The sequence below is a fragment of the Lichenostomus cassidix genome, chromosome 4, assembly GCF_008360975.1.
Source record: "Lichenostomus cassidix isolate B80296 chromosome 4, HeHo_3.0, whole genome shotgun sequence".
In the NCBI taxonomy this organism is placed as follows: Eukaryota; Metazoa; Chordata; class Aves; order Passeriformes; family Meliphagidae; genus Lichenostomus; species Lichenostomus cassidix.
In genome coordinates, this window is record NC_139484.1 from 45,761,002 (window position 1) to 45,788,854 (window position 27,853).

Here is a 27,853-nt window from a genome sequence, read left to right on the forward strand (position 1 = left end):
CTGTTATTTATTATTTGTAGCCAAGATGAAGAAGAACAGGATGGTTTCCCAGAAGTACAAACTTCCCCTCCTCCTTCACCATTTCTTTCTGCCATATTGGCAGCTTTCCAGCCAGTGGCATATGATGACGAAGAGCAAGCCTGGCGCTGCCACGTCAATCAAATGCTGTCAGATACAGATGGATCTTGTGCTGTCTATACATTTCATGTCTTCTCCAGATTGTTTCAGGTCAGTGAATTCTCAGTGTATGATTGCTCATCTGAAATCCTTTCATCCTACTTTTAAAACTGTTCTTCCCCTTGAAATTGCAAAAGCTGCAAGATTATGGTAGCAAGAAGCTTTAGAAAGCAAATCAAAAGCAGACCAGAAAAACACATTGCTAAAAGAATATTACATTGTCCTACACTATCTTTCCATTGGATATCTGCTGTATTCATTGTCTAGGAGTGAACCTGCTCAGGAAATAAACAAAAATTGAGAAAAACTCAAAAAACTCAGTTCAATGTTCCTTTCAGGCTCTTAGTTCAGGTTGTGACTCTTCTTTTATTTTCTCAGTGCCACCCAGGTTCTGTGTTGATTACAGAATTAATGTCTTTCTCTTGTATTTTTTGTGGGAGTCACTATTATGGGATCACAGCATGACAAACATTAATAAATTTATCTTGCATCTGTCTTCTGAGAAAAGGGGTTTTTTCTGCAGAGAAGTAATTGAAACACCAGGAGATCCACTGGAGCTGGATGTTTCAAATGCCTCTCATTAACTATATTTACCTCATAGATCTGATACTCAACACAACAGGTCTATGGCTTAATTTTTCTGGCTCCCTCCTCCCTATATGTAGGGGATGAATTTTTTACGTTTTCAAAGTGATGATTCTTTGCAAATTCCTGTGGGATAGGAGAAGTATAATTAATCTATTTTATGTACAGGCAATGTGCCAGATGAGCTAAGAGCATATTCAGGACAAGACCATATGACTCCAGCCCTTTCTTCTATATCTAATATTAATTTTGCCTGCTGTTTGGCATATCATAATAAATTTCTTAGTGAAAGACCCACACTAACACATATTTTATCCCATGTGTATGGGCAGGAACTTAAATCTGAAAAATTCATACTCCACCTTTCCCATGGAATAACTTGTTTGCACATCTATACCTGTTTTCCATTTTATATTGAACTAAGTATTTTGCCACAGTGCCATGAAATTCTTGTTACAAAGTGTAGATTTTTGTCTTTTTGCTTCATCTAGATGTCAGGGATTTGGTTTCTCTCTATTATACTTAAGCTTAGCTGCATTTGGTTTCCACACATTTATTAATTTCCTGAAAGGGGTAAAATCAGAGTTCATATTCTCTTGTGTTCATTAAAGAGGGAGCTAGGAAGAAACATGAAACCTGGCTTAACAAGTAGCCCTCAGCCAGCTGAAAATTCAGATACTGTGCACAATAGCGATCCAGTGTTCAAGCATGAACAGAAAATCTTCCGGAGGAGTTGTTACTGGGTACAGAAGAGGGTTAAAATGATCAAATGATTCTCATGAGGCCTTGTTTGGCTGGACCTTTCCATTTTGCCTTCTGGCTTTCTCTTCTTGTGTTTAACTTTGCAGCTGTCTGCATAATCTTTGTAGAGTATTATTCTACATATAAAACTTCCAGGATTAATGAAATAGTTTGTAGTAGAGCACAGTGTTACATTAGGCTAAGTGACAGTCTGCATAATCAAACATGATAAACTCATGACTGATTTTCGAAGAAGGTAGAAACTCTGCAGGTGGCAGTTTTGGACACAAATTGTGCTACCCAGGTTGCATACTGACTCATAAAATTCTGTATAATTATCTGCAATACAAACACTTGAAAATAAATCGAGCTATCTGTACTACATAAAGAAAAATAGTCGTCCAGCTATGCTGAGGCTAGAGGCCTAGATGTAGGAGTAATTGTCTTTATAGATATACTGGCTGGTTTTATTGATTTATTGCATTTTACAGAGCTAATATTACATAAACAGAAAATTATATATTAGTTTGTCATTTAATGATAAAATATATGCAGTCATGGTGGAAATTTACTCTGAAATTCTTACGTAAAAAGCCTGCGGAGTAGTAAAATACAATATAAGGTAAATGTTTTTCTGATTTGACTTGTAGACCATTCAAAGAAAGTTTGTATCTATAACAAATGATTCAGTCAGCTTTCTTGGCGAAAGTCTACAGCGCATTGGAACAAAATTTAAAAGCTCTCTGGAAGTGATGATGTTATGTTCAGAATGTCCAACGGTCTTTGTGGACGCAGAAACGGTAAGAATCTCAAACTTGCATGTTGGAATATCTGTCTGCTTAAACATTTCATGTAACATACAAAATGATGTTACATGTAAAAAAACCCAAGCTCTTTGAAATCAGAAGGGGATTATAATCTTAAGTGGCTGCTATGTATCATAAACACTGGAAACCACAAGTGAGAAATGCATTTTCTCAAAAAACAGGCTCCAGCTATAACAGTGAACAGTAAAGAGACTTACTGATAGTAGGTATCACCTAAATTCCCTTACTACTCTTTACCTTCCCTGCTTGTTCATATTTATTCTATGTTCTCTGCACTGATGAGAAAAAGGAAGACTACTTAATCTAGCAGCAACTTTGCCTTTTTATATTATTTTATGTATATATTCAGTAATGCATGAGAAGAACATTCTTGCTACAAAGACGCAACAAGAAGACTTTGAATTGTTTGTTGTCATGCAAGTTAAAATGCTGGTTATAATAAATATTAATGCAAGAAGTCAGCTCAGTGTTCAGCAGCAGTATAAAAAAAACCCTGGACTAGAATTATTAAGAAAGGAGACAGCAAAACAGGAAACATCACTGAGTTAATGTACATATTCCCAGTATACCTACATGCTGAATTTTGGGGGCAATTTTGGTCCCCTGCTCTCAGAGGAAATGGAGTAGCACTGGAAAACATGAAATAAACATCACAGTGATTATGAAATATGTACAGTGGCTTCCATGTAAGAGATGAGTATGTTGGCTACAATTTTTAGCCCTTTAGATGAGAAATCTGTCCATGGATGTCTTGTCATGAATAAGTGATAGAAATTATTTCTTAATTGATGGTAAGGGTGATCAAATTAAGCTAGCAGTGACTTAAAAAATACACAGAACTAAGATCCTTCATGTGATACATAATCAAACAGTGGAACGCTGTCACTTTTTATGGTGTCTGTACATGTTTTCAAAAAGCCACTAAAGAAATTCATGGAAGAAAGAGCCCTGGACAGATCATTTGAATATGACAGAGGCTTGAATTGAATTGACAGAGGCTAAGAAAGCACTCAGGGGTGGGTGGATCACTACACGTTTGCCCTTCTTTAAACAATTGCCACTAGACATTGTCAGCTGCAGTGCTGAGGTGGATGGATCTTTGCCCTTGACACCCAGTGTGGGACACTTCTAACTTGTTTTTTCCCTTGATACTAAAGGCCAACTCTGTTCTTAAGCTCTCACTTAAAAATATGAGGACTAAAAAAGCATGATATAGATAGTGCGTTTCAGTGGAACCACCTGTAATGTTTATTGGTTTTACTTACGCCACTTTAAAAGCAGTAGAAATTTACCAAATAAATAAATTTCTTTGGAATAAGCCACAAGAAGAGTTACACTAGTACCTAACTAGACCACTATGTGTATTTTAAAATAGAAAAGCAAATATATACAAACACATATATAAAAGGGAATAATAAATACAGCACACAAATATTTCGTGTGTGTACATGCACATACACACGTTAGTGTTGTTACATTGACAAATACTGTATAAATAAATCTTGCCTCTCCAAATAATTTAAGTGAAATTAACCTGCTTGTCAGATTGCTTCTCACTGATAAAGTACAGAGCTCTTAATTTGTGCAAGGACCGACCAGTGTGAAGGAGGAAGCATCATGTTAGAGATGTTTATTGCAGCAAGTGTAAGGAGAAGGACTAATAAGAAAAACCCAAGAGAAAATAAAACTACAGGGAGAAACGGTGTGGAAGAAAGCTAAAGTAGCAGTCCATGAGGGAAAAAGAGATTCTGAAACCATGTTAAGAGGCAGTCATTAATAATAGAAAATTCTTCAAATATCCAGTGGTTCCTGCTTTGACAAAGTCCTGCTTCTTACAGACTGCAGAAGCCTTTGTTGGTGGTATAGTTTATATATTGAGAAGGGCACGTAACCCTCAGTGGATTCTCCTGCAGAGGCAATCCAGCAGCACTACCTTTCCTTCCTTCTGCAGGCTGTTCTACATACACTACACACTACAGTGGTGTGTGTATCAAACAATAGTCTTCATGGTAAAAGGACTAAAAATCGCTTTGAAATCTCTCTTTCACATGTTAACTACGTACTACTCTCCTTATTTTGGAATCAAAACTGTTGCTCACTGATTTAAATGGTACAGCCACATGTGTTAATTCACTTACTCAAAGGTGTCACAAATGACATGTGCCCAGCTAATTCTAATTCGTTTGTTTTCCCAAATGTGAATTTGGGATTTTGTGTTATATAATTTAGATATTGGACTGTATGGATTATAGTCAGATGTTATGTGACTACAGAGGTGATTGTTTATATCTTCCAGCTACTGTCTTGTGGCCTGCTAGAAACATTGAAGTTCAGTGTTCTAGAGCTCCAAGAACACTTGGATACCTATAATGTCAAAAGAGAGGCAGCAGAACAGGTGAGTGTCTTACATTTCAAAGCAAAAATATTAGAACCTACTCATCAAGAAAATGTTGCAGGTCCTTATCTCTCATCACAGGTATCTAAAAGTAAACTGTGGGAAAACACTTCAGAAATAAAATCCTGTTTCCTTTTCTTACTACTATTCTGTGTGTATAATCTAAACCTGAGAGTTTTTTTCTTATGTGTAATTCATTTTTGTTGCACATATTTCTGAAATTGACTTTGAATGTATAACATTGCACAAAATCCACTAACAGTGGGAAAAGCACATTTCTCATTTAAAAGTCCTTTTTTAAAAATGTTCAAGTATTTTTAACATTAATAGCAGTAAATAATTGTGCTTTTTTCTTTACAAACGTTCTGGTTTATTTTATTTGACTAGAGATTCACCTCCAGATTAAGATATTTACAGATAATTATCTATATGGCAATTAAGTGCATTAACACCCGTTGTATTCAAGGATCAGGTCAATACAATAAAAGGAATCATGAAAGCAACGCTTTTATCCTAACATAAACATTTACTTGATTAGCTGAATAACTCTTTAGACTTCTTTTTGGTGACTGTATCTCCACCAACAGTAATGGGGGCTTGTACAGCTGTCACACATAAATTTAGGGCTCATCTTACAGCTGGATCTCACTGAGGCTGATGTCTGTGGGTTGTTTAGAATAATGCAGTTTAGTTTTCAAGGTATATGTTAGTGCTTATATCCTTTTTCCAAAGCAATGCAGTTTAAAAGTTGGAAATTTCTGTGGCAAGGGTCTGTGTATTTGGTTTTGTGAAGCTGTGCGTGAAGTTCAGAAAGTAAGATACTAACTTCAGAAAACTGAAACAGGTAAGATTTGTATTTCAAGAGCCAAAAGAAAAATTTGATCTACAATCAGTTTTACCAATAGAGGGAGAGAGAGAATATATGGGGCTTTTGTTGTAGAGAGAGTATGATTCCTAGGAAAATTGAACGTGCTGAATTTTACTGATCTCAGCAGCCTGTGAGACCATGAAAATGGCTGTATAGGCAAGTTTGAGTGATGCAAAACAGAGCCAGAATTCCAGCCATGATGCCTTGGCAAAGCTGTATTTTGCAGCAGAAGTGGCTCCATGTTTCTTGATCATGGTGAGTTTATTAGGAATTATGGTCTCTGCCTTGCAAAGATTGCCGGCAGCTCATCTATTGAATAGACTAGGGATGCACTTTTTTATGGAAAGGACCTCAAAAGAAATGCATTTTTCTCAAAACCAATGCTAAAGTATGCCACACAACACTATTAATGTAGATAAACAGTTTGTAGGATCCAGGCCAGCATTTCTGCTAAAGAGTTGCTGCATTTTTTTGCCTTGCTCTGTGGTAATAAGTTATTTGATCTAATATAATGAGCTACATTTTGCATTGTAGGCTTAATCAGAAACAAAGTGCTCATCTAATGACTAAGATTATTTTACTCAATGTAATATTTAATGTCTGGCAATCTCCAATGCATAATGCTGTCAGCACTCCTATGAGAGCATAATGTATTTCATTCCTAATTTTAGAGAGCAGCACTGAGGCACAGAGGGTGTAACTGATTTGCTCCACAGTCAGACAGGAAGATTTGATACAGGGTAAAAAAGGACTCGTGTGTGTGTAATTAGAATGATGACTATCCAAACATGGAGGAATTTTACATCAACTCCTCATTTAGCCTAGCTTATCACAGCAATAACCAATGGTATTGTTTTGTTGATTTATCAAAGTATACTAAGTTAAAATTATATCCCTTTCAGATGGCCACAAATTCACTAAATGTATTTTTAGCCAATTTTGCACTGCCACATTCCATATTTATGTAAATCCATGCTGGACATCAAAAACTCCTTTGTATTTTATTTTACCAGGTAAATAAATACTGGTATCAGTTTGATAGCCTCTGTCATTATATCATAGTGAAAGAGTGTTGTTTATTCCTGTCAAAAGGGAGTTCAGTAACATGTTTCTGTGGTCAGCCTGTCTTCTTCCACAGATTTGTGAGTGACTGGAGCAGGAAGAAGGTTCACAGGGTTAAAGGAATTGTTCTGAAACAACTTGAGAGCATTTTGTCAGGATTTTATTTTTATTCAAACATTTATAAATAAAAGGTACTGGGAAGGAAGAAACTTTCAGCTTGGATCAGTCATCTCTGACTCTTGATAGTACATCATTTAGACAATTTAGTGCATTATTTAAGTGGTTATTGAGCATGTAATTTAGAAGCAGTGACTAATTATCTCAGATAATTTACTTTCCTAAAACTTCTTTAGAAGTACTTCTTTAGCTGTTGGTCATCTTTTTCTTTAATGTATTATATATTAAATGTAAACTAAGAATCTTCCAAAGCTACTTCTTAGAGATGTTCTGTTGTTTCTTACTCTGTTCTCTTAAACAGAGTACAGGGAATGATTGAGCAAGACTTCCTCAAGTAAAATATGAATTTCTGTTGTTGCATACAGTTGTGCTATGTATCCTATTAAATCTGAAAGTATTAAGGCAAACTGTTTAATGAACTTAATGCAGATCCTTGCTTTTTTCACAGAAACATGAATAAAAATTATCAAATTAAGTGGTTGGGCTATTGTATAATAAAGTAAATAAAAATTAAAAGATAAATAAATGTAATTTGCATGTTAATCTGGTGTCCTCTAGAATCAACCACTGGGAAAATCTGTATGTTAACTTCTTTAATGAAAAATTGTTGTTTAAACTTTATCCTAGTAGATGTTTGTCACTCTCAGTGCTGTGTGGTGTACAGGCATTCACATGAATCAGACTGAAAAAGTAAGAGGCTCAGGCTGCAGTTGCTTGAAAATCTTACCTATTTACCAAGATAAAACAGAAAAGTACCCATAGTACAGGGTGTTTAACATGTCTGTTTAGGGTTTCATCTGGCAAACCAACCTGTGCTATGACCAAGACCAACCCCAGACTTCCCTGTGTTACACTTTCATCAACACTTTTTAGGAGATACATGGAGAAAACATGAATTGATACAAAGCAAACACATAAAGGAGGTTATTCCGTCACACAATCTACTAGTCTTCCCAAAGAAGAAATTAGATCCTTCTACCATGCTGAACATCTATTCTGTAAAAATTCTAGGCAAATTAATATTGTCACCTTTTTTGAGCCATTATTCTATTTTCTTGCAAGGGGACTGCTTGTGCATATTAGGGACAAAGATACTGAATCAGATAAATGTAATGGAAAATACAAGTTTATACATACAGCATTCTAGGCACACCCTTTATTCAGACTGGTTCTGAGATTTAAAGATCTTAAAAGAGTGGTGTGTGAAAATAAATATTAGCTTCCCAATTGCTGATGCTGTGGTGCAGTGCAGACCTAGTCCATCGTTCCCAATGGATGCTGTCTGATAAAAAGAAAAATGAGATTTGCTGTGGATGTTGGTATCCATGTCACTAATTGAAACTGACACTGTGATGTTCAGAGAATTCCATTTCTCCTCTTCATGAGCACACAGGCCTAGTTAATTCACTAAGTAACCTTTATTAAATTGAGCAGATGGGAAATCACATTTTTCTTTTTCTTGCATCAGACAAAGGTTAGAGAAAGGTCACCAAGATTTCCTCTGAGATTCAAGATACCAAACACACAGTATGCTAAATTATTCTTCCTTGGATGTATAGAGCCAATTCTTCATTTCAGAAGATATCCTGCACTTTGTCTCAACATGATGCATTCCCATTTCAGTAATATCCATGCTTGCAGTTGTTTGCAGCATACAGAAAAATATGCTGGGTGCTGTGTCAATAAGGTGATCAGGCTGTATTGTCCAACAAGAACATTCTTTATCCTGTAAATGCTTTATAGTAACAGTGATACTCATGTGAATGCCAGTACACATGGAGGTTATTTTTTGAGGAATATGCATGGTTGGTTAAAGGTATAAAAGAGATTGCCCACTGAAATTAATGCACGTGTTTGTTATAGGAGCTGGGGTTAAATACAGCTCTGGGTGAAATCTGCAGGTTTGCATTGTGTAATGCAAGAATACTTCATCTCCTTGGCTTGTATGAAATGGAGGTGATGCTAAACTCCCACTGGAGAATTTGGGTTTTTTCATTCCATCCTGTAAACCTGCACTTACATCTACTTACACAAGAGAGCTCTTTTTCCTTCTTTTTCTAAAGTAGTCCCAAGAAATTTAACAGGCTTACTCTCTAATGTGAATTAGTGCATATTTTAAAGGCTGATAAATCATGTGGGTGTAAACCTTGTGCAGAAAGTAAAGAGAGGGATGTTTCTACTCCCACCCTCTGACACATTTTCCTGTAACAGCATCCAAATTCAATCATGGGTTACTCTTTATGCTGAAGTGTACTATCTCCATCTTGGGTAATGAAGGCTGCAGGAAAATTAGAACAGAAGGGACACAATAAAAGCTACACAGTGATAGATCAGAGTGGATATCATCACTGCAAACAACATTGGTAAACAACTGATTTCATATCACAGTTTCTTACGTTGTCCGAGAACGTACAAGACAGAATGTCTTACGCAGTTTTAGCAGTCTTCATTTTGCTCTGTTTCAGAACATGTTTAATCTTGTTTGTATTTATTTTGCAGTGGCTAGAAGACTGCAAAAGAACATTTGGTACTGATGATGGTATTCATGGGACTAACACAGATGCCCAGGTAGGTGTATGTCATTTGTGAGTCTCAGGATATGATAATAAAAAAGATCTTTATTGCACAAAAATTCCAATATTTGTAGAGAGATTAAAACTTTATGAAAAGCTTTTCATTTCAGTTATCATCCTATCTTTTGGAAACTCAGAGTCTCATGAAGTGGTAATAAAAATGGGTCTTCTTAATAAAAGCTGGCAATCTGTCTTGGGTTCTAGACTTAATAACACTGAGTAGATAAGCAGACTAGATAGCATCTGTGTACCAGCAGGTCTGCTTTTCTGCTGCTGTTTCTCGAAAGAAAAAATATTAACATTCTGGTTATGTGCTCAGATACATTGTCTACTCAAAAAGTTCTACTGAATTTAATATACAGAAGACCTTTCTGGAGCCATTATGTGAGAAGGAACAAGGAGTAAAGTAGCAGTGTAGCAAAAAGCTCATTAAACACTTCTGTCAAAATATTATCTAACAATAGGTTAAGCAATCCATTAATATTAGTTGAATATTTTGTATATATTTGCATGGCAGTCATCCACGCTTGATATTACTAATTGCTGTAATAACTGACAGTTTTCCCCCAGGTGGACTAGGACTGGAGGGGGAGGTTTAATACAGAATAGCTGCATAATATTGACACAGTAAAAAAAGCAAATCCAAAAGGCAGTGTTAGTAGGTATAAGGAATCTGCCACCTGAAGTACTGTGGTAAGGACAATGAAAGATGTAAGAAAGTAGAACTGCAGGTAGCATATGATCTTACCTTTTCACAATGACAGTTTGACAAAAATCCCAAATCCAAGGTGAGAAAGGAGGAATTTTATTTCTTTTATTCAATTGAACTGTTCATTGATGAGCTTGGTCATGTTTCTGCTGCTGAGGATATAGTCTTCAGCAACAGAAGTGTCTGGTGTATCTTTGGATTATTTCTTCTTTTATACAGTTCACTTTGGCTGTTTTTCATATATATATATGTATATATATATATATAAACAATTAATTAATATATTAAATAGTAATGTTTGGGTTTTTTTAATTCAATCACAAAATATTCCTGAATTTAGAGAGTAGTGAAATGTGGTAATATACTCTTAATACTGCATTGAAGTTGCACATTAAAAAAAAAAATTACATGGATAACCTTAGGTAATACAAAACCAGCAAAATTATTTGCTACTATTTGCAAGGACTTTTGTCTTGCCTATGAACACATATTTTAGTGTATTTTACACTAAGTATACATCTTCATATACTGACTGGTACAGAAATAGATAACAACATTTACTCTTAAAATACAGTAAATGCTGTATATATTAATAAAAAAACAGCATTTATTTCAGTCCATATTTATAATTTCGATTACATACATCAAGAAACTGCTCTAACATTTATTTGTTAGAACAGAACCATTCTTGCCATGAAGGTAAATGTTACTGTTCCTACTGTATAGCTGGAGAAACTAAGAAATGGAAGACAAGCAATATGCAAGCTTTCAGATTGCTTGCACAGAGAGAATCCATGAATCCCAGTAAGGCAGTTCGGCCTATTCTTCTGTTTCTGCAGGGTTTGAAGACAGCTTCTGAAAAGGAGTTTGTGACCAATCACACTGATTATTATTTGTGGGGACCTATTTTGATTTTGGTTTTTAATCCTAGCCTGTGAGGGAGGCATGCTGGTAATTCTTCAAAAGTCCTTGTAAATGGAGTGCAGGGCTAACAAGTCTAAGCAGTTAACTAGTTAATGCAAAAAATGTGTGTTGTCTTGCTCAGGAAAACAGATATTTTTCATTCACTAACACAAATAAGATTTTCTTACTAATTTTTAGCACTGTAGCCCATACAGCTAAGGAATAGCGAGATTAATTCTGTTCTGGCTTGTGCGTTGCCAGCAGACTTGGAAGTAAATCTAATTATTCGGTTCTTGCTGTTAGTACACTCAAGCCTCAAAGAATGCATCTGGACTCCTGGTTTGACTGTTTCTACAGGACAGGCAGGTAGAAAAATCAGATTATTTCTCAAAGAAGCACATATGTGAAAGGCACTGAAGCAGTACAAAGCCATTTTTAAAGGAAAACATCTCTTGGATTTTTAAAAATTAGCTATCAAGGTGTGATTTGGGGGAAAGAGATTAATTATGGCTTTCAGTAATAATGAGACTTGGCTTTAAGAACACTGGAACTTAATGACTAAAATAATTAAATAGTCAACCCTGTCATTTCTCAAAACCTGATTCTCTGGGCTTCATTAAAGTGAGTCATTGAATTTATGTTAACTTCTGCAGTTCAAGATCTTAAGTATTCAGTGTTCTGTGCATCAGAAGTTTTCATGTATATAATAATTGTGCTATGTCTGTAATAGCACAGAGTGCAGAACAAAAACATGCAATGTAACAAAAACATGCAATATTTATAACGTGTTAAGCACATAGTATGTAACTTATCATAACATCATGTACAACTATGTGCTTAGTAAAGCTCAACTGCTTCTGTCTGTTGGGAGTCAGACATCCACTGCATCTTCATATGTTTTGCTCTCAGGCATATGGTGTGATTCCAGTGGAGATGGTCCTGTGCAGGGCCAGGAGTTGGACTTTAGTGATCCTCGTGGGTCCCTTCCAACTCAGGGTGTTCTATAATTCTGTGATTTGGTTTGCTATGACGACTGTACGTGCTTAAATGCCATCACTACACTTTGTGCTGTTCAAAGCACAGGAATGGGGAAGTTCACGTCCCTCGTCTGACAAATAGATTTCCTGACTATTTCTCTCCCTATCCGTCTTTCCCAAACACTTTTTCTGAAATGGCTTGTAAAAACCAAGTGTAATTACATTACATAAGTCTCTCACAGGTGTTGAGAACTGAGTTTAGCAAACCCAACAATTTCTAAACTGATTCAGAATCCAAATTAACCTTACATCTCCAATTTTAAAAGGCATTGTTTTTGCTTAAACTATTGTGATACAAAACAAGTAAGAAGTGTTGTACAGATGTTCAGATCAAAGTGTCCTTGATTTTGATTACCTTAAATTTGTGCACCTTTCAGAGTACACATATATAAAGACCAGACAGGGCTGTAAGAGTGTTACTCGTGCTGTGGGACAACAAAGCCAATGCTACCTATCTTTAGTTATAGCAGCAAGTAATTTCATGTCAAATTCAGCCTGTTAACTTTTTGCATTCACAGTATATATGGAGCATGTTACTTGTATTTCTTTCTTCATTTTACCTGGGACATCTTCTACCTAATTAAAATTATTTCCTACACTAATTCTTGCTCTTTTTTCTTTCTTTGTATTGTTGTGACCTGCTCATCTTCTTGCTTAGCAAATGGAAATTCTAGCAGTAAGTGACAGTTCTTGATTTATCAAATACTTAACCATGCCAGTCACCAAACTGGTCTCCATCTTGTCTTATCCATTTGTGAAATAATGATGTCTTGTCCCAGACTATTACAGAAATGCTGTGTGCTTCAATTTTGCATCATCTAACCCATTAGACTGTTGGTCCTTTGTAGATAATAGGATCCTGTAGTTAGTAGAATGTTTTAAAGATTATTCCATTAGCTTTAGCTTTTATGTCTGTATGTGAAGCAGTATGAGCACTGCCTGCACTTTTGACTAGTGTTTTAGAGGCATAAAAATGGAAGCAAGACAGTATATAAGTTAATACTGCTATTTCATTTCCTTAAGAATATATCTTGTGTTATTTTCTAAAGCAGAGTAAGGCCTACCTTTTATAAAGAAAACAATATTCTTGCCTCCAGCAATGGAATTATTCTCCTCCTACTCTGTCAGGCAGTGTAAGCTAAGGGCCAGGTTATAGTTATATACTGTGCTTACAATATAAATATTAATGGTTATGAAAGATCCTATACTCATGGACCCCAGCTGCTTCTTTTGGATATTAGATCTTGAATCTAAAACAGTAAAATACCAGTCAAAGTAAGCAATCTATGAAATTTCTGTCTTAAGACATGAAATCTTGAAATGTTCTGGACATTTCAAAATGCCTTTTGAATCACTTGGTGTCCCACTCCAGCCCCCTTCTTAGAAATGTAACTTACTAAAAAGTGAACTTTTTATCTCTGTGAGAGGTTACTTCTAAGTTTAGAACTGAATGAAGCTTTCACTTGCTTTTCATTAGTTTTCTGTATGTTAGCTTCTAAATACTTCTGGCATTTTCTTTAGTAACCAAATTAACTACTTTTAATTTTGCACACTCTGTACTGAAGAAGTTGTGATTTATTGTCTGTTGTACAGCATAGTAGGAGGTTTGCACTTCTGAATATAATAGTGTTGTTTACATTTCTAGGAGCTGGAGTTATGTCGGAGGCTATACAAGTTGCATTTCCAGTTGCTGCTTCTGTTCCAAGCCTATTGCAAACTCATCAGTCAAGTAAAAACAATCAAAAAAGAAGCAGAGGTAATGAAAACCATGCCATTCACTTAGTAACTGTTGACATTTTAAATGCAGACAATTTAAAATACATTTTGATAGCATTTTCATCAGTGGGATATCTTTTTAGAAACTGGAGGAGGGTTCCAGCTGTTTTATAGCCAATTAATAAAAGACTTAAATAGAGCTTACAAGAATTTTCTGCGATGTTCAATTATCTCTGTTGATTTTTGTCCAGCTTGAAAGCTCTTTAAAAGACAGGAATGCAGGGAGTCCAGTGATTAGGATTTTAAATATTTCAGTAGCACTCCTGGTGTATTCTAATCAAGCTACAATCAGGGCACATCAACTCCACTCAACAGAGCTCTGTGATGAAGCCTCTTCCCATTGCCCTAGTGTTTCCTATAGCAAACACCATAACTTGCTACCAACTGATTCATTTAACTGTGTCACTTCAGCTGCCATTCAATTACTCTGCAACCTTAGTCTCCATCCTAAACAGAGTTAGCAGTGTGTTCTAGACATCTTATGCCTGACTTTTAGTTGCAGTAACTTCAGAAGTAAAAGGTGTCTTTCAGCTGTGCACAGGGTACATATGTTAATTGGGTTGTATGCATTATGCTATTAATAATGTCTTCTGAAAGTTCTCCCCTGGATCTGGAATGCAATAAACAGGGGTAGCATAAAAAAAAATACTTGGTCTTGCTTGATGTAGCAGGAATGAACATGGAAAACCTTTGAAAGTGAACATCCTTGGTTTATTAATAGCTTCAGAAAAAACCCCTGCACATTCCTCACTTGTATTTCCAGATTTTTGTAGAGGCTGTAAATAAGCCTGTTTGAAGAATGTTGTGGAAGGTTGGCATCACATTAGTCCCACTTCTTCCCTAAGTTAGTCACATGCAGAATCATGTTCTGTGAGATGACCTTGTGTTTTATTCATGCATTGCAGCTAAAGCCAAAGATACTAGTATATACACTGGCTGGACTTCAGTTACCGTGCTGGGTAACCAGTCTTCCAGATTTTTTCCTTTGTATTTAAGATGTCCTCATAATGGCACCATTGCTGCCATACTTTCCTGAAATGTTTAATTCTTCTTGTCAGTTTGTTATTAAGTAATGCAGGGAGAAATTTTTTTAAAAATAAATTTTAAAAGAACTAAGATGGAAACTTCTTGGGGAAGCCCAAATACTTGACATGCACACTTGGGCCATTAAATTAACTGTATACTTAAGCAACTGCAGAAAATATTTGGGTGTTCTTTTTCTATTTCTCATTTATTACTGCATAGAGGAAGAAAAATAAAAATCTTAATCTGAAAATTAATTTGGCTGAAAATACCTTTAAACTAGAAAAGATAACTTATACTTGTTTTAGGTTATAAACATGTCTGAAGAACTTGCTCTTTTGGAGAGCTGCCTGAAAGAGGCTGAGGCGGTGTCTGACAGTGGTATCGAAGAAATCGAAATTGCAGAGGCTTCCCAAGCAAACACAGAAACAGCTATTCACTCTCTCATTGAATCCCTGAGAAACAAAGAGTTTGTGTCAGCTGTGGCACAGGTCAAGGCTTTCAGGTAAGCTTTTAAGAATTGCTTCCAGACCTTGAGTTTGTTAATAGACATTTTAAAATTAAAAATAGCAATAGCCACTATTTGGTTTCTTTCAGCTCTCACTGGATGTTCTTGTTGAAAAGGATAAACACTGTTGCTTCATTACAGTTTTTAAAAATAATTAAAAAAAAAAAACAACCAAAAAGCAATTCTAGTAGTACTTTGGAATTTATTTACACTTAGTAAATTCTTTGGAATTTATCTCTGAGAAATAATACTGTTAATTACTGGGACTCTATGGAGGAAATATTTCTCTAGCATTTTCCTATGTCTTCTGTTCAAATGTCTGTTTAAAGAGTATTTAAACATGTAATTTTTTTAATGTTTAAATCCAAACTGTGTGTTTACAGATCCATTTGGCCCCATGACATCTTTGGCAGTTCTGAAGATGACCCAGTTCAAACATTGCTGCACATCTATTTCCGTCATCAGACACTTGGCCAGACTGGCAGCTTTGCAGTAGTAGGCTCCAACCAAGATATGTCTGAGGCCAGCTCAAAGCTGATGGAACTTAATCTAGAAATTCGAGAGTCTCTCCGCATGGTGCAATCCTGTCAGCTTCTAGGGAAGATCAAAACAGGAATAAACCTTGTGACCACTGGATTCTGAACAGCTGTCATTTAGAAAAGAACTGATGATGAAGATACTTCAGACTATTATTGAGCACCTTTCACAAAAAAACATAAAAACAAACCTCCAGCAATCCTGACAACCAACACACTTTTAGCACAGCAAGAAACTGTTTCATCAGAAGTAAAACTTTGAAAATTGAAGTGAACATCCTACTTGACTGCTCTTTCTACACAGCAGCCTGTGTGGCAGTAGTATTTTTTTATTAAATTTATGTATAAAAACTACACGAAAGGAAAAGGGCTTAAATGTAATGCATACATATGCATTATTTTCTGTTGTAACAGAACTATAAATGATGTTTGCAGTAACAGCCTCTACAGGTTGAATCAATATCGCAGGTGGGATGAGGCTAAAATCAAGGCTGGATTATTTTGGCTGAAGACCTGCAAGGCTTCCTGGCTTTCCAGCAGTAGTAGATAAAATCATCAACTAACACCTAATGAGACACTTTGCAACGTCATGAAGAATGTGCAGTCAAACATGAGTAGAATGACATATGACTGCAAAAACCATTGACTTCTCAGTGTTTTATTTGCTTTTGTTGTCTGTAATAAGGAAATGATGTGTGTGAGTTAGAATGTATGGCTATGTGACAGTTGTTTTTTGAAGGTATGGATGATTGTTAAATAAGGTCTCAGAGCATGCTTAAAAGAGCTGCAAGATATTTTTGAAGAAATTTTATTTTATTAGATCTAATCCTCATAGTGTGTAAATGTTAGGACATTTAATAATATTTTAAACTGGGATTTCCCAGTGTTTCTAAAAGAAATAATATATCTGTTAACTTTATTGGAATGCTGCTCAGTTCTCTGACCAGTGCTTATGTTACAAATATTGATAACAACTAACCAAAAAGTAGCTGCCTGCAGAGACTTTAAAATGTATATTAAAGATATATGCTGCCCATCAGCAATTCTCTTTAGAAGTTAACTTATTTTATTCTGTATATATTCTAGAAACTGTATAGTGCAAAACCAGTATTTTTCTTGTAAATCTGTGCAATGCACTGTTAAAACAGTAGGTGTATAAAGCTATGAGGGGAAGGGGGGGTTCCCTCTTGGTAGTCACACGCAGTACTTGCAGTCTGAGTAGCCTGCAGGGTTTGAATGCACATACATGCATCTTCATGACTCAACTGAAGCCTAAGGAAATGGGACTATATAGAAAAAAAAAAAAAAAACAAACAAAAAAACCCCTGACTACCAAAACATGCAAACAGGCAATATACTCATAGTTCAGTGTCAAAGTCTGTAGCATAAAACAAACTGGATTCTGTTGAAACCAATAGCATTTTCTAGAAAAAAAAAAAAAAAAGAAAAAAGAAAAGAATGTAGTCCCACAACTCCTGTGATTTGAAAGGAACACCCAGTATTTTTATATACATCTCTTACCCACTGTGATTTTTTTTAATGGGCTCTAATTCCAGAGTTTAGAATGTAGAATTGAAATTCTTAGCTCTGCCTTTTTGGGGGAATTAGGCCCCACTAGAAATGTAATTATGCTGAAATGCATTAATTGAAGGCACTGTGCACACTGTTGGACTGCTGACAGTAGTTATGTTATCCTAACAAGTTCTGTAACTGGTCAAGGCACATCCATATTCACTGTATTTTTTTTCCCTGTCCCTGATAAAATTGAATTATTTTGATGGTTTTGTGGTACTGTAGATGGTGTTCTTAATTATTTAACTAGTATTTACGGGGGATAAGTAGTTTTATTTAGGGGCGCATTACACTTTTATTTACATCATCTTTTACCAGCTTTTTTTGTAAAAATAAAAGACATTGTATCTGTCATTTTGTGTATTTTTACAAGCTAGAGTTTAAATACTTTAGCTGAACCAACTAAACACTGACAACAGAGGCCTGGGTGCCCTGAAGTCATGTTTTTTATATCCTGTCATTGCAAGAGCATTTTCCTCAGCACGTTCTGAAGCTGTTAATGGATTTCTCATGCAACTCAAACCCGAATTTATGTATGTAATTCCTTATGTTATACATCTTCCTCCATTTCTAATGGCTAGTGTAACCTGCTCTATGGAGCAGAATGATGTTAGCTGACTGTCTTTTGATACTGCTTTAACTTCATGAAGCTTTTCAAAAATTACTTCTCAACTACTGCATGAGCTGTCACCCTGCATTACCTGGTACCAGGTCTGTGCCAAATCTGAAGCTATGGTAAAGCTGTCTAGAAACAAGGAAAACATCAGACAACTCCTGTAAGAGGCAGCAAATACAGCACTGACTGAGCTAACATGTGCAAAAGAATCTCTTCATGGAAGAGCTGTACAGGGCAAGTTCAGGATAGCTTTGAAGAACGCGCAGTGTGAAGGCTGTTCCCTTCCACTTTGCATAATCACATAGGTCAGGAGTTGCTTTCCTTCTTCCTGCTGAGTCTAGGAACCAGTGCCCACAATCCACAGCATGTGTGGTCATGCACATGACACAGCAGTAAAGCTGAAAAAGAACTACAAAGTACAGAATTGTACTTTGGCATCAAGCAGTGAAAGCATTGAACATATTTAAGAGGGATGACACATATACCTACGCTGGAACTGAAGAATGCTACAGGATGAAGGAAAGCTTGTTTAATACAGCTGCCCCCTGCACTCCACTCCAAGACACAGAGCCTTGCATTAGCTGATGAAAGGGGTGGGTGGCTCTTTGCTGCTATCACTTGGAGCCTTTGTCAGCTGCTTGCTTATACCAGTTGCTGCTGAAGCACAACACCCAGTTCAAATCAGCTGGGTCTGTTCTACATCTTATCAAGCAGAAGCAACTGCTGCTTTGACGGTAGTTAGTGGGGATGACAACCCTTAAGTTGTACTAAATTTCACTTTGGGCTTGTACTGCTAGTAATTACGTAAGAGTCACCATATTCACAGCAAGTAATTCTCAAAGCAATGCTGTGTGAGGATACCTGCATAAATAGGAAGCACTCAACTGCTCACAGTGCCATGACTTCTTGCTGACATGGCACAGAGCTTCAGTTCTCTGACTCATTCCCAAGGTGCACAGACTCATCACAGCCAGTTTCTCACTGCATCCATCAGGAACAGACTACAGCCATTAGAACAGCGAAGGCAAACAGAGAAACACTGAAGAACATCCTTAGAGGGGAACATGCTCTGAAATAAAGACTTCTCAGATCACAGCTGCAACTGTAAACTGAGGCACTGTGGCCAGGTGGCTGCAGAGAGGGCCCCAACTGCATTGCTCAAGCTGGAGGCTTGCCACTGCTCATCACAGAGTAACTGGAGGCACTTGCACTACAACAGAAAACTGCCCAGCTGCCAGGGGTACTTTTCAACTTGAACAGGGCAAGGATGGAACTTGCTGTCAAAGTCTGACTGAGCTGGTAAAGCAAGGGGTATTTCCTTTTACTGTGATACATGGAAAAACACTTCAGGTAGAAGCATGGGAAAAATTGTACTCTGCTCTGGAGTGGGGGTAGGTCTACTTTTTCCCAGAATGCCTCACACTGCTGTAATAATGAATGCAGCAAGAATAAAATTACTTGGCAATAAATTGATACGGAGGCATTAAGCTTACTGCAGCAGGTTCAAGGGGCATATTGAAATAAGGCAAGAATTTACAGCAAGATGAAGAATAGCATATAGAATTAACACTCACTGCCCCTCAAACCAGACATGTTGATACAAAGGATATTGTGTGCATACCCTGCCATACACTAGCTTCCACTCAGAGATGCAAGACCACCTGGCACTGAAGCTGTTGTACAGCATGGACTCAGACTGGTTCTTCATTTAGTCTTTAATAGAGTGGTCACTTGAATAAGCTGGGTACAGGTGTAGCTAAGTTTGTTATAGTCAATATAAAAGTCACTCTTTTCAAAGAGAAACTACCTCAAGAGTTTTGCAAAAGGCTTTGTGCATTATTATGCTCAATTTCAAAATTAACAGTGTCAGTAGCATTCTCAGAAAATTATTTCTTCCTCTGTTTACCCAGCTTGATAGCTGAAGGGTGGACTGGGGCAGTGGTGTAGGTTTTACTAGCTTGTGACTCTGCTCAGATGGTGATGCCATAAGTTAGTCCCAGAGTCAGCTTGTAACACTTGCTGAAGCATTGTGTTCCTATAGACACCACCACTGAGAGCACCAGTAGCCCACAGAGAGCATCATCTGCAAGTAACCAGTGTTGGTTCTGCCGTTACTACCAAACACTAGAAGTGCAATTCCTAGTTGCAAACCCAACCCCAGAAGAGTGTTAGAGTTTGATCCTTCCATGATGGCAGACATCTAAACTGTAACTAGATCAAACTCTTCAAGTGTAATTCACTAAGTGCACAGCTCTTGCACTTCATCTGCAGGTTGAAGAGGAAGCCAGGCAGATGCAGTATTGTACCTTGCTCCTCTGAGGTGTGCCTTCTTTCCATAACCTTGTGCAAGTAAGATAAGCAACACATTTACCAAGAGACTGTAAGATCTTAACATTTTGTGAGAACCATCCCTAAAGAGCTTTCTTTGGCTTTAGTCTGCAGACAAAAAAACACTGGCTTAGCTAAATGCAGACCAGCTGTACCAGCAGGAGTGATTTAGTACTTACACAACATTAATGGATAATTTTCTAGATGAAAAACAGGTGCAGGATACTTTCTACCTCTAATAGAGGTGTGCACAGTAAGTGAATACTATTACATGGTTTGTTCATGAATGATGGTCTACTGCCTACTGCAGATGTCAATTTCATGTTAACTTCAAGCATTCCATAAGTTCAACAACAGGAGCAGTAACAGAAACCCTTTCCACATGAGATTCTACAAGGTCCTGAGTCAGGTGCTTCCAAGACCATCAGTGATTCACAATACATCTCTAAACTCATCGCCCATGCAAGTTACAGAATTTACAATATGCAGCCTCTGAGCTGGGCACAAACCCATCTGATCATTTGAGTGTGCTTTGCAATACTTTTATTTTCATGCTTTCCTAGCTACATTGCACCAAGTACCTTCAACAATACCAACAAAAATCTGCTCTTCTTGCAGTTTTCTAGAAAAGCCCTAAACAAAACAAAACAAAAAAAAAAAAACCAACCCTCATCCCGTTCAGATGATGTATTTGAAACTGAATGTGCTATCGCAGGAGAGGCGTTTCCCCTTGCATCTCCCACAGAGGTCCTGGCGGTGCGGCCTCTTGGGATCCACGTGGCGCATCTTCACGGGGCAGGTGCAGCGCGTCTGCTTGCAGCTCTGGGGGAGAAGGCGGCGGTCGGCGGGGCGGCTGGGCCCGGGGACAGCCGGGCTCGGGCAGGGCGGGGGTCCCTTACCTGGCAGGTGATGTCCTCCACGCGGTACGGGTTGTAGGACTTCTGGCAGGTGCGGCAGAACTGACGGAAATAGACCTGAGGGGAAGGCCGGGGTCAGCAAAGGGGTGGCGGCGAGGGGTCCGCGCCGGGGCGACCCGAGCCGACCCTACCTTGTTGGTGCCCTGGACACACCAGACGTAAGCGCTCTCCCAGCGGATGTTGCAGGCCTTGCAGTGGTAGTAGCCGTACTTCTGCTCCAGGAACTGCCGGGGACAACGTTATTCGACGGCGCGGGCGCCTCCCGGGCCAGCCCGGCCTCTCTCCACTCCCCCCAGGCCACCACTCACCTGGAAGCGCAGGCGGGTCTTGCCCGCCGACGACTCCCGCTTCTGGGGCGAAGCCGGCGGCTCTGCCGGCTGGGCTGGCGGCTCTACCGGCTCTGCCTCGGCTGCCTCCGCCGGCTCCGCCGCCTCCTCCTGGCTCGCTCCCGTGGCCGCCGCCGGGGGGGAAGCTGAGCGCTGCCCGCGCGGCTCCGCAGGGCGCTGCCCGAGCGGCTCGGCAACACCCTCGGGGGGCTTCTCCCAGCTCGCCCGCACGGCGGCCGCCTCCGCCTCCCGCTGCTCCCGCAGCGCGGCCGGCTCCTCCTCGACGGCCGCCGCCTTGTCCTGCTGCTGCGGCCGCCGCTCCGGCTCCGGGCTCGACTCCTCCAGGAAGGCGGTGAGTCTGCGGGACGCCATGGGCGAGTAGACGGCGATGGTGCGGGGGAAGCGCACGGCGCGGGTGCTGGTGGTGGCCGGGCTGCCCAGCTCCTGCTCCTGCTCCCGCTCCGCCTCACGAGGCCGCGGCACGGCGGGGCCAGGCCGGCGGCGCAGCAGCGTGCGGGGCCCGAGTGAGCACTGCACCGAGGCGTCCTGCCGCGGGTTCACCTGGACGCCCACCTCCTTGGTGTTGGCCTTGCGGAGCCGCGGCGTCAGGTTGGGGTTGACCTGCGAGAGGATGGCCTTCAGCTGCGCCCGCTGGTAGTTGTCGAAGTACTCGGCGGCCGCCTCCCCGTAGCCCGAGAAGTAGCCGCTGCCCCGCGGCCGCCAGCCGCCCGCCACCCCACTTTTGCCCTTGGGCGGTGGGTAGCGGTAGGAGTAGGGGTGATAGGCGGCATAGAGATAGCTCGCCATCGCCTCCTCGGCCATCGCACCGAACCCGGGGCAGCCCTCGAGGGACGGCCTTAAATACCCCGAGAGGGCCGGGCTTCCCTCGCTCCCAACGGGCGCCGGCCTTGCGGCCCCTTCCCATCCCCACCTGGTGCGAGGCCATCCCCCGCCCTCCGCGCTGCTCCCCAGGTGAACCGGCAGCACGCCTAGTAACTGCCTCCAAGGGACTAAAGAGCGGAGAACACGCGTTTGGTTCGGCTTCGCCATGTATTTGTGGTGAGAACAATGAGCACAATGCTTTTACAGCAGGTGGGAGGCACAGAGATACACGCGAGACGTGGATTTTTCTATCACCCATACTGACACTGAGTTGGTTTTGTGGAACACTGTTTCCTTTCTTCTACCCATTCCTGCTGCACTCAGCCAGGCAGCAGCCTCTTTGCATGAAGTTTTACAGTTACTGGTCTGCGTCGTGGTGATGCTTTTTTTTTCCTTTTTTTTTTCACATTTACTTTTGAGGAAGTAGAACTGTCATGGTAACAAACACGTATCACCTGGTACGATAGGAGCAGCTGGAGAAACAATGGAGGACGGGCAGCTCCGCTTGCACAGCAGCGAGCACAGCCCCAGCCTGGTTGCAAGCACAACACACGTTCATGTCTCAGGGAGTTACCTCTTTGTCTCGCCTACAGTGCCGTCTGAGTCGGCTCCATCTGAATGGAGTTGTGCTCCTCTGTGGTCACTGTGCCATAAGAAGTATCAGCTACCTCCTCTTCCTTCAGTTTCTTGTAGGATATATCTGTGTCTTCCTCTTCACCAAGTGTATCTTGCTTGTAGCTGTCTCTTCCGTACATCTTGTATACTAGCACAAACAGTCCAGCTTCTGCTGACTGAAAAAGCGCATAAAGCAAGGGAAACATGTACATGCTCCCTATGATCTCTGGGGAGAAGGTGAGTTTTAGGATGGCGGTGCAGAGCTGGACGTTTTGGCACCCTGTTTCCAAAGACACTGTTCTTCTGCAGTGTGGGGGCATTTTAAAGACTGTGGCTAAGCCGTATCCCAAGGCGTACCCTGCCAGAGGCATCAGCACTGCAATGGCATAGACAGAAGCAGGAATCTGTGCCAACAGATCTGGGCCCAGCATAGTCCCAGTCAGGATGAACAGGATCACCAGTGTCACCAAGAGAGACCACAGGGAAATCTGGCAACAGATACAGACATTGATAAACAACACGAAGGTTATTAGTTTGGAAGGATAAGCATAGCAGGCAGAGGCTTGCTAAAGATTCTAAACTGCAAAACATAGTTGCATTGCCCTTCCCGGGTTTGCTCCTGGCCTGGTGGTGTTTGATCATATCCCAGGAAAGGAAGGGGCTGAAGCCACCCTCCATCATTTTGCTTTGGGATGACTTGCTGGGAAAAAAGAACCAGGACTTACGCCTCACTCTTCCTTTCGCATTTAAGCTAATTTAGTTGCATGTTTTAAAGAAGCGTGGCCGTGCCTGCAGGTTGGCTTTGCCCGACTTGGGTGCATCAAGAGCGGGGAGAAAGCAGGATGTCACGGAATGCCTCTGCTACAGGGTCTAGGATGCCTGCCAGGGTGCAGCACCACACTGCCTTCCTTCCCTCGGGAGGTAACCCGCCCTTACCCTCGCTTTCTATCTCTGTCCCACCGTTTTATTTCAAGACTGTAAGTCCTTGTATTCCACCTAAATAGTTGAATATGCCTGCGTGAAACTAATACCGGTTTGGCGGGACTAGAAAGCTTACTCCCGTGCCACCCCCGGGCATCTCCCGCAGCGTGGCCACCTCCCCTGTGGACGCCGTGCCTACCTTGACCAGGAGGTCGGCGGCGCGGGGGTGCCGGTAGCGGATGAGCACCCCCAGGCCGATGGGCAGCAGGGTGCTGCCCAGCGTCAGGCTTACCGCCCCCAAGGGCAGCAGCTGCACCACGGCTGTGTTGATCCAGTGGCGGCTGTAGATCCAGAGGCAGAGGGGCATCAAGAAAAGGGCCAGCAGGGTGGAGGAAGCCGTCATGATAATACTGCGCCGGGGGAACCAAAGAAATGCCCCATCACCGCCCGCCCGGCCGAGGGGCAGCCCCGGGAAGCCCCAACCCCCGCTGGAAGAGGGTTCTGCAGCCGGCCGGGCGCTTCTCACGGCAAGGGCTCCCCTCTCTCCACGCTCCATCCCCCCCACCCCCTTCCCTGCCCCGGCCAGGGCGCGTGCAGGGAAGCTTTTTAGGGAAGGAATCAGGAGCCGTGTGTCGGGGCTTCTGCCACCGAAGAGGCAGGAGAGCAGTGCTGGCGATTCCCAGCGCGCCGTGCCCTCCCGTCCCGGCTCCACCGGCGGCAGGTGCCCAGCAAGCCCTTCCCGCGTCCCGGGGCCGCAGCAACCCCCCGGCCGGCTGGGGGCGAAGGGAAGCGGGGCGCCTACCTCAGATTCATATCCCCGTCGACGAGCACGGACATGAGGTTGGAGAGGTTGCCGCCGGGGCAGCAGCCGCACAACAGTACAGCCACGGCCGCCACCTCGTCCAGGGCGAAGATGAGGGCGAGGAGGAAGGCCAGCAGTGGCATGGCTACGAATTGTCCCAGCAGCGCCAGGAGCAGCCCTACGGGCCGCCGGAGCTGCTGCCCCAGCTGCCCCAACTCCACGGCGCAGCCCAGCCCCAGCATGGTCACGCAGAGCCCCAGCCCCACCAGCACGCTCAGGCCCTGGCTGAGGGAGCGGTCTCCGAAGGTGTCGCCGTCCCCCGCCAGCGACCCGCCGTCGGGGCCCCCCGCCGCCGCCGGGGGCTGCGCGGAGCTGGCCATGGGCTGCGCGGCCCCGGGGAGCCGCCGGCTCCCCGCCAAGCCCCGGAGCAGAGCGCGGGCGGCGGGGCGGCCGTCAGTGCGGGACGCGGGGAGGGCTCGCCCCGGCGGCCGGCGGAGCTCGCATCCCTCCCCGGCTCCGCTGGCTCTCCGGGCGCTGCCGATGCGCTGCGGCCGCGGTCCCTGGCCGCCTGTCTGCTGCGGGCGCTGCCCGCGCGTCCCCGGACCCACGCGGGGCCACCCCCGGCGTGGGCGGTGTCTCGCTCTCGCCTCGACGGCGGTCATCGGCGGCCGCCAGCGCCGCCCGGCCCCGGCGGGGGGAAGCGCAGGCGGCGGAGGGCTCGCGGCCGCATCCTCCTCTCCGCTGCGACCCCCGGCAGCCCGCCTCTGGAGCCGGCAGGGCCCGACGTTTCCAGCGGAGCACCTGAGGTATCAGCGGATTTACTTTGGCATCGGCGTTAAAAGGTCAATTAGCGTCGCAGTGTCACCCGATGTGGGTGGGCAGCACTAGACCCCTCTGCTGAGGGATTGCCAAGCTCGTTCCCCCTCCAGGCGAATTGCTATTGATGTCAGGGTTTTGGGAATGTATGAGGGAGGATAGAAAGCCCTTTTATGAGATCGAGGAGGCACCGCTTTCTGCTGGTGAGGGCCCAGGAGCTTGTAAGGAGAGGCAATACCTTCTAAAGGGTAGTCAGTACATGTGGAGGAAACGGGCAAGCTCACAGGCACACAAATATTCAAAACAGGGTAAGAAATGTAGTCCATCACCCAAAAATCACATCTAAGGTTGATTGTACTGTTTTCAGCCATGAAACTGCTTACAGCATTTACTTTTCATTTAATAATTTTGTGTCACCCTGTTCCTTCAGAAGTAAAGTGCTGTACAGAATGCCCAACTCGACTCACAGGCGCGGGAGCTCCTGAGAGAGGAGGGCAGCTTCCAAGGGCAGGATGTGTTGGTGACTCTCACTCTTGGCACTGTTACTGGCCTCGTCTTAGGAATGTAACTCTTTTTCTCATTCACCCAGAGGATTTAGAAGGGTCACAGCCACCACTTCACATTACCACTCCTGGGTGAGGGTAGCTAACTCAGGACAGAGCATCCCCAGGGGCTGCCCCTTGGCTTCTGCATTTCGTGTGCAGCTCTGCTTCTTCATGGAGCATTTTGGGTCACAGCTCAAGAGGGACACACTGGATTTAAAGAGAGAGCCTATGGGAGCTGCCCTGACTGGCTGCTTCCCTTAAGCTCCATTAAACAGCGAGTTTCTCAAACATTTGTTTGGGTAAAATTTTGGGCTGTCCCAAGACTCGAGTAGAAATTATTGATGGCTTGAAAGAAAAACAGACTGTTTGCTTATTAAACCATTAATTCTTTCTTGGGGCACAAGAAGTGCAAGTAGTAACAAGTGACAAAATTCTGGGTACACAGCTTTGCCAAAATGCTGCCAAGTTCCATGCTGTTCTGCCTGTGTTTGTTTCCTTGTCATTAGCCTAAGGAGAGCTCAGGGAAGATGAGTCATCAGAGTTGAATGACCAAATAGGTTCCGGATTGCTTTAGTTCATTCATATTTTTGGGGTCCAAAGGAGGGGAGCTCAGGATCTCACTGGCTTTTTGAGCCAACAGTATTCTCTGGGTTTAATTTTCAGGATTGCATGTGCAAAAAAGTGCTTGCAGTGTATTTATTGTGCTTCATAAACTCTTACCACTGTTATATCTTATTCCATCTGTCATGTAGCCAATATTTGGCTCTACATCATGCAGGTCATTTGCTTATCATACCCTCTCTGGTTTGTAAAAAATGCCTAGGCTGTTCCCTGTGGTGTGGCCAACTAGGGATCGCTGTGGGCAGACCCAGGACAGATCCACTGTGCCAGCACAAGGTGGCTGCTTATTGAGCAGTGTGGAAGGGCACAGCCAGGCCTCCTGCTTTATCTCTGAGTGTCACTCCCCAAACTCCCCACTGGAACAGGGCTGGTCATGGGAAGATATTTTTATATCATAATGTGTGACACTGATGGTGCAGGCAGTTACAGGAGGAGTCCAGTATCCCTGGATACAGTGAAGGAGATGTAGGCTCCTTCTGAGCTCACCCAGTCAGCATAAACTTCAGTTTCAAGGAAGAGTGAACTATAGTGGGAAAATGCCATGAATGCATCGCAACAAATCAAGACCTCTTGAGATCTTATAATTTTTCAGCTAAAATTAAAGTTCAAGTCTCGGTTTAAACACAAGCAGTGAGGCTGTCTTCTCTCTTGAGGGAAAGCCAAGCCTAAACCCAGCTAATGTGTTTTGCTAATTGTCCATCCAGAAAGTACCACCACCCAGGGTGGGCACCCGGCGTATTTTCACATGCAGCATTTAGAATGAAAAAACGTTGTACCTGCTGCTGAGCATGGTTCTTGTCTCTGACTTGCTGCAGGCTTTCCTAATATGTCATCATTAAAGCACACTCTGGAGTCTGGAGTGTTGCTGAGAAGTTTTGCAGGATCTGGCTGTGAGGCAGCCAGTTCACACATACTGAGCACTTCAGTGTGCCTAAATCCATGGATAATTCTTTTCTGTTTTCTTTTGCGGAGGGCAGGAGAAAGGATACTGCCTA

At 42.1% G+C, this 27,853-nt stretch overlaps 3 protein-coding genes across 15 annotated transcripts in view; 1 reads left to right on the forward strand and 2 right to left on the reverse strand.

Annotated features, from left to right (window-relative positions):
- FRYL (FRY like transcription coactivator) overlaps positions 1–17,823 on the forward strand; it is a 168,718-nt gene extending 150,895 nt beyond the window's left edge. For 9 of the 12 annotated variants that reach the window (XM_085059004.1, XM_085059001.1, XM_085059003.1 and 6 more), the window contains 8 exons: positions 21–228; positions 2,154–2,303; positions 4,627–4,725; positions 9,332–9,400; positions 12,713–12,730; positions 13,700–13,810; positions 15,162–15,358; positions 15,745–17,823. In XM_085059004.1, coding sequence (XP_084915130.1) covers positions 21–228; positions 2,154–2,303; positions 4,627–4,725; positions 9,332–9,400; positions 12,713–12,730; positions 13,700–13,810; positions 15,162–15,358; positions 15,745–16,003 — 1,111 coding nt within the window. In that variant the 3' untranslated portion in view covers positions 16,004–17,823. The remainder of the gene's footprint in view (positions 1–20; positions 229–2,153; positions 2,304–4,626; positions 4,726–9,331; positions 9,401–12,712; positions 12,731–13,699; positions 13,811–15,161; positions 15,359–15,744) is intronic. The other 3 variants (XM_085058996.1, XM_085058997.1, XM_085058999.1) reach the window with 1 other exon arrangement.
- Positions 17,824–20,939: 3,116 nt separating this feature from the next.
- ZAR1 (zygote arrest 1) lies at positions 20,940–22,589 on the reverse strand. The gene is given in 4 exon segments (XM_085059008.1): positions 20,940–21,297; positions 21,299–21,387; positions 21,462–21,554; positions 21,639–22,589. Coding segments are annotated over 4 exon segments (1,200 nt in total). The 5' UTR covers positions 22,479–22,589; the 3' UTR covers positions 20,940–21,119.
- A 98-nt stretch (positions 22,590–22,687) lies between these two features.
- On the reverse strand, positions 22,688–25,467 carry SLC10A4 (solute carrier family 10 member 4). 2 transcript variants are annotated; one of them, XM_085059010.1, is made up of 3 exons: positions 24,877–25,467; positions 24,274–24,415; positions 22,688–23,641 (listed from the first exon to the last, which is right to left on the reverse strand). In XM_085059010.1, the coding sequence occupies exons 1-3, from the start codon at positions 25,254–25,256 to the stop codon at positions 23,126–23,128; spliced, it is 1,038 nt and encodes a 345-aa protein (XP_084915136.1). In that variant the 5' UTR covers positions 25,257–25,467; the 3' UTR covers positions 22,688–23,125. The 2 variants fall into 2 exon arrangements, with proteins under 2 accessions (XP_084915136.1, XP_084915135.1); XM_085059009.1 differs by having other exon boundaries at positions 24,274–24,484; positions 24,877–25,465.
- Positions 25,468–27,853: the final 2,386 nt, after the last annotated feature.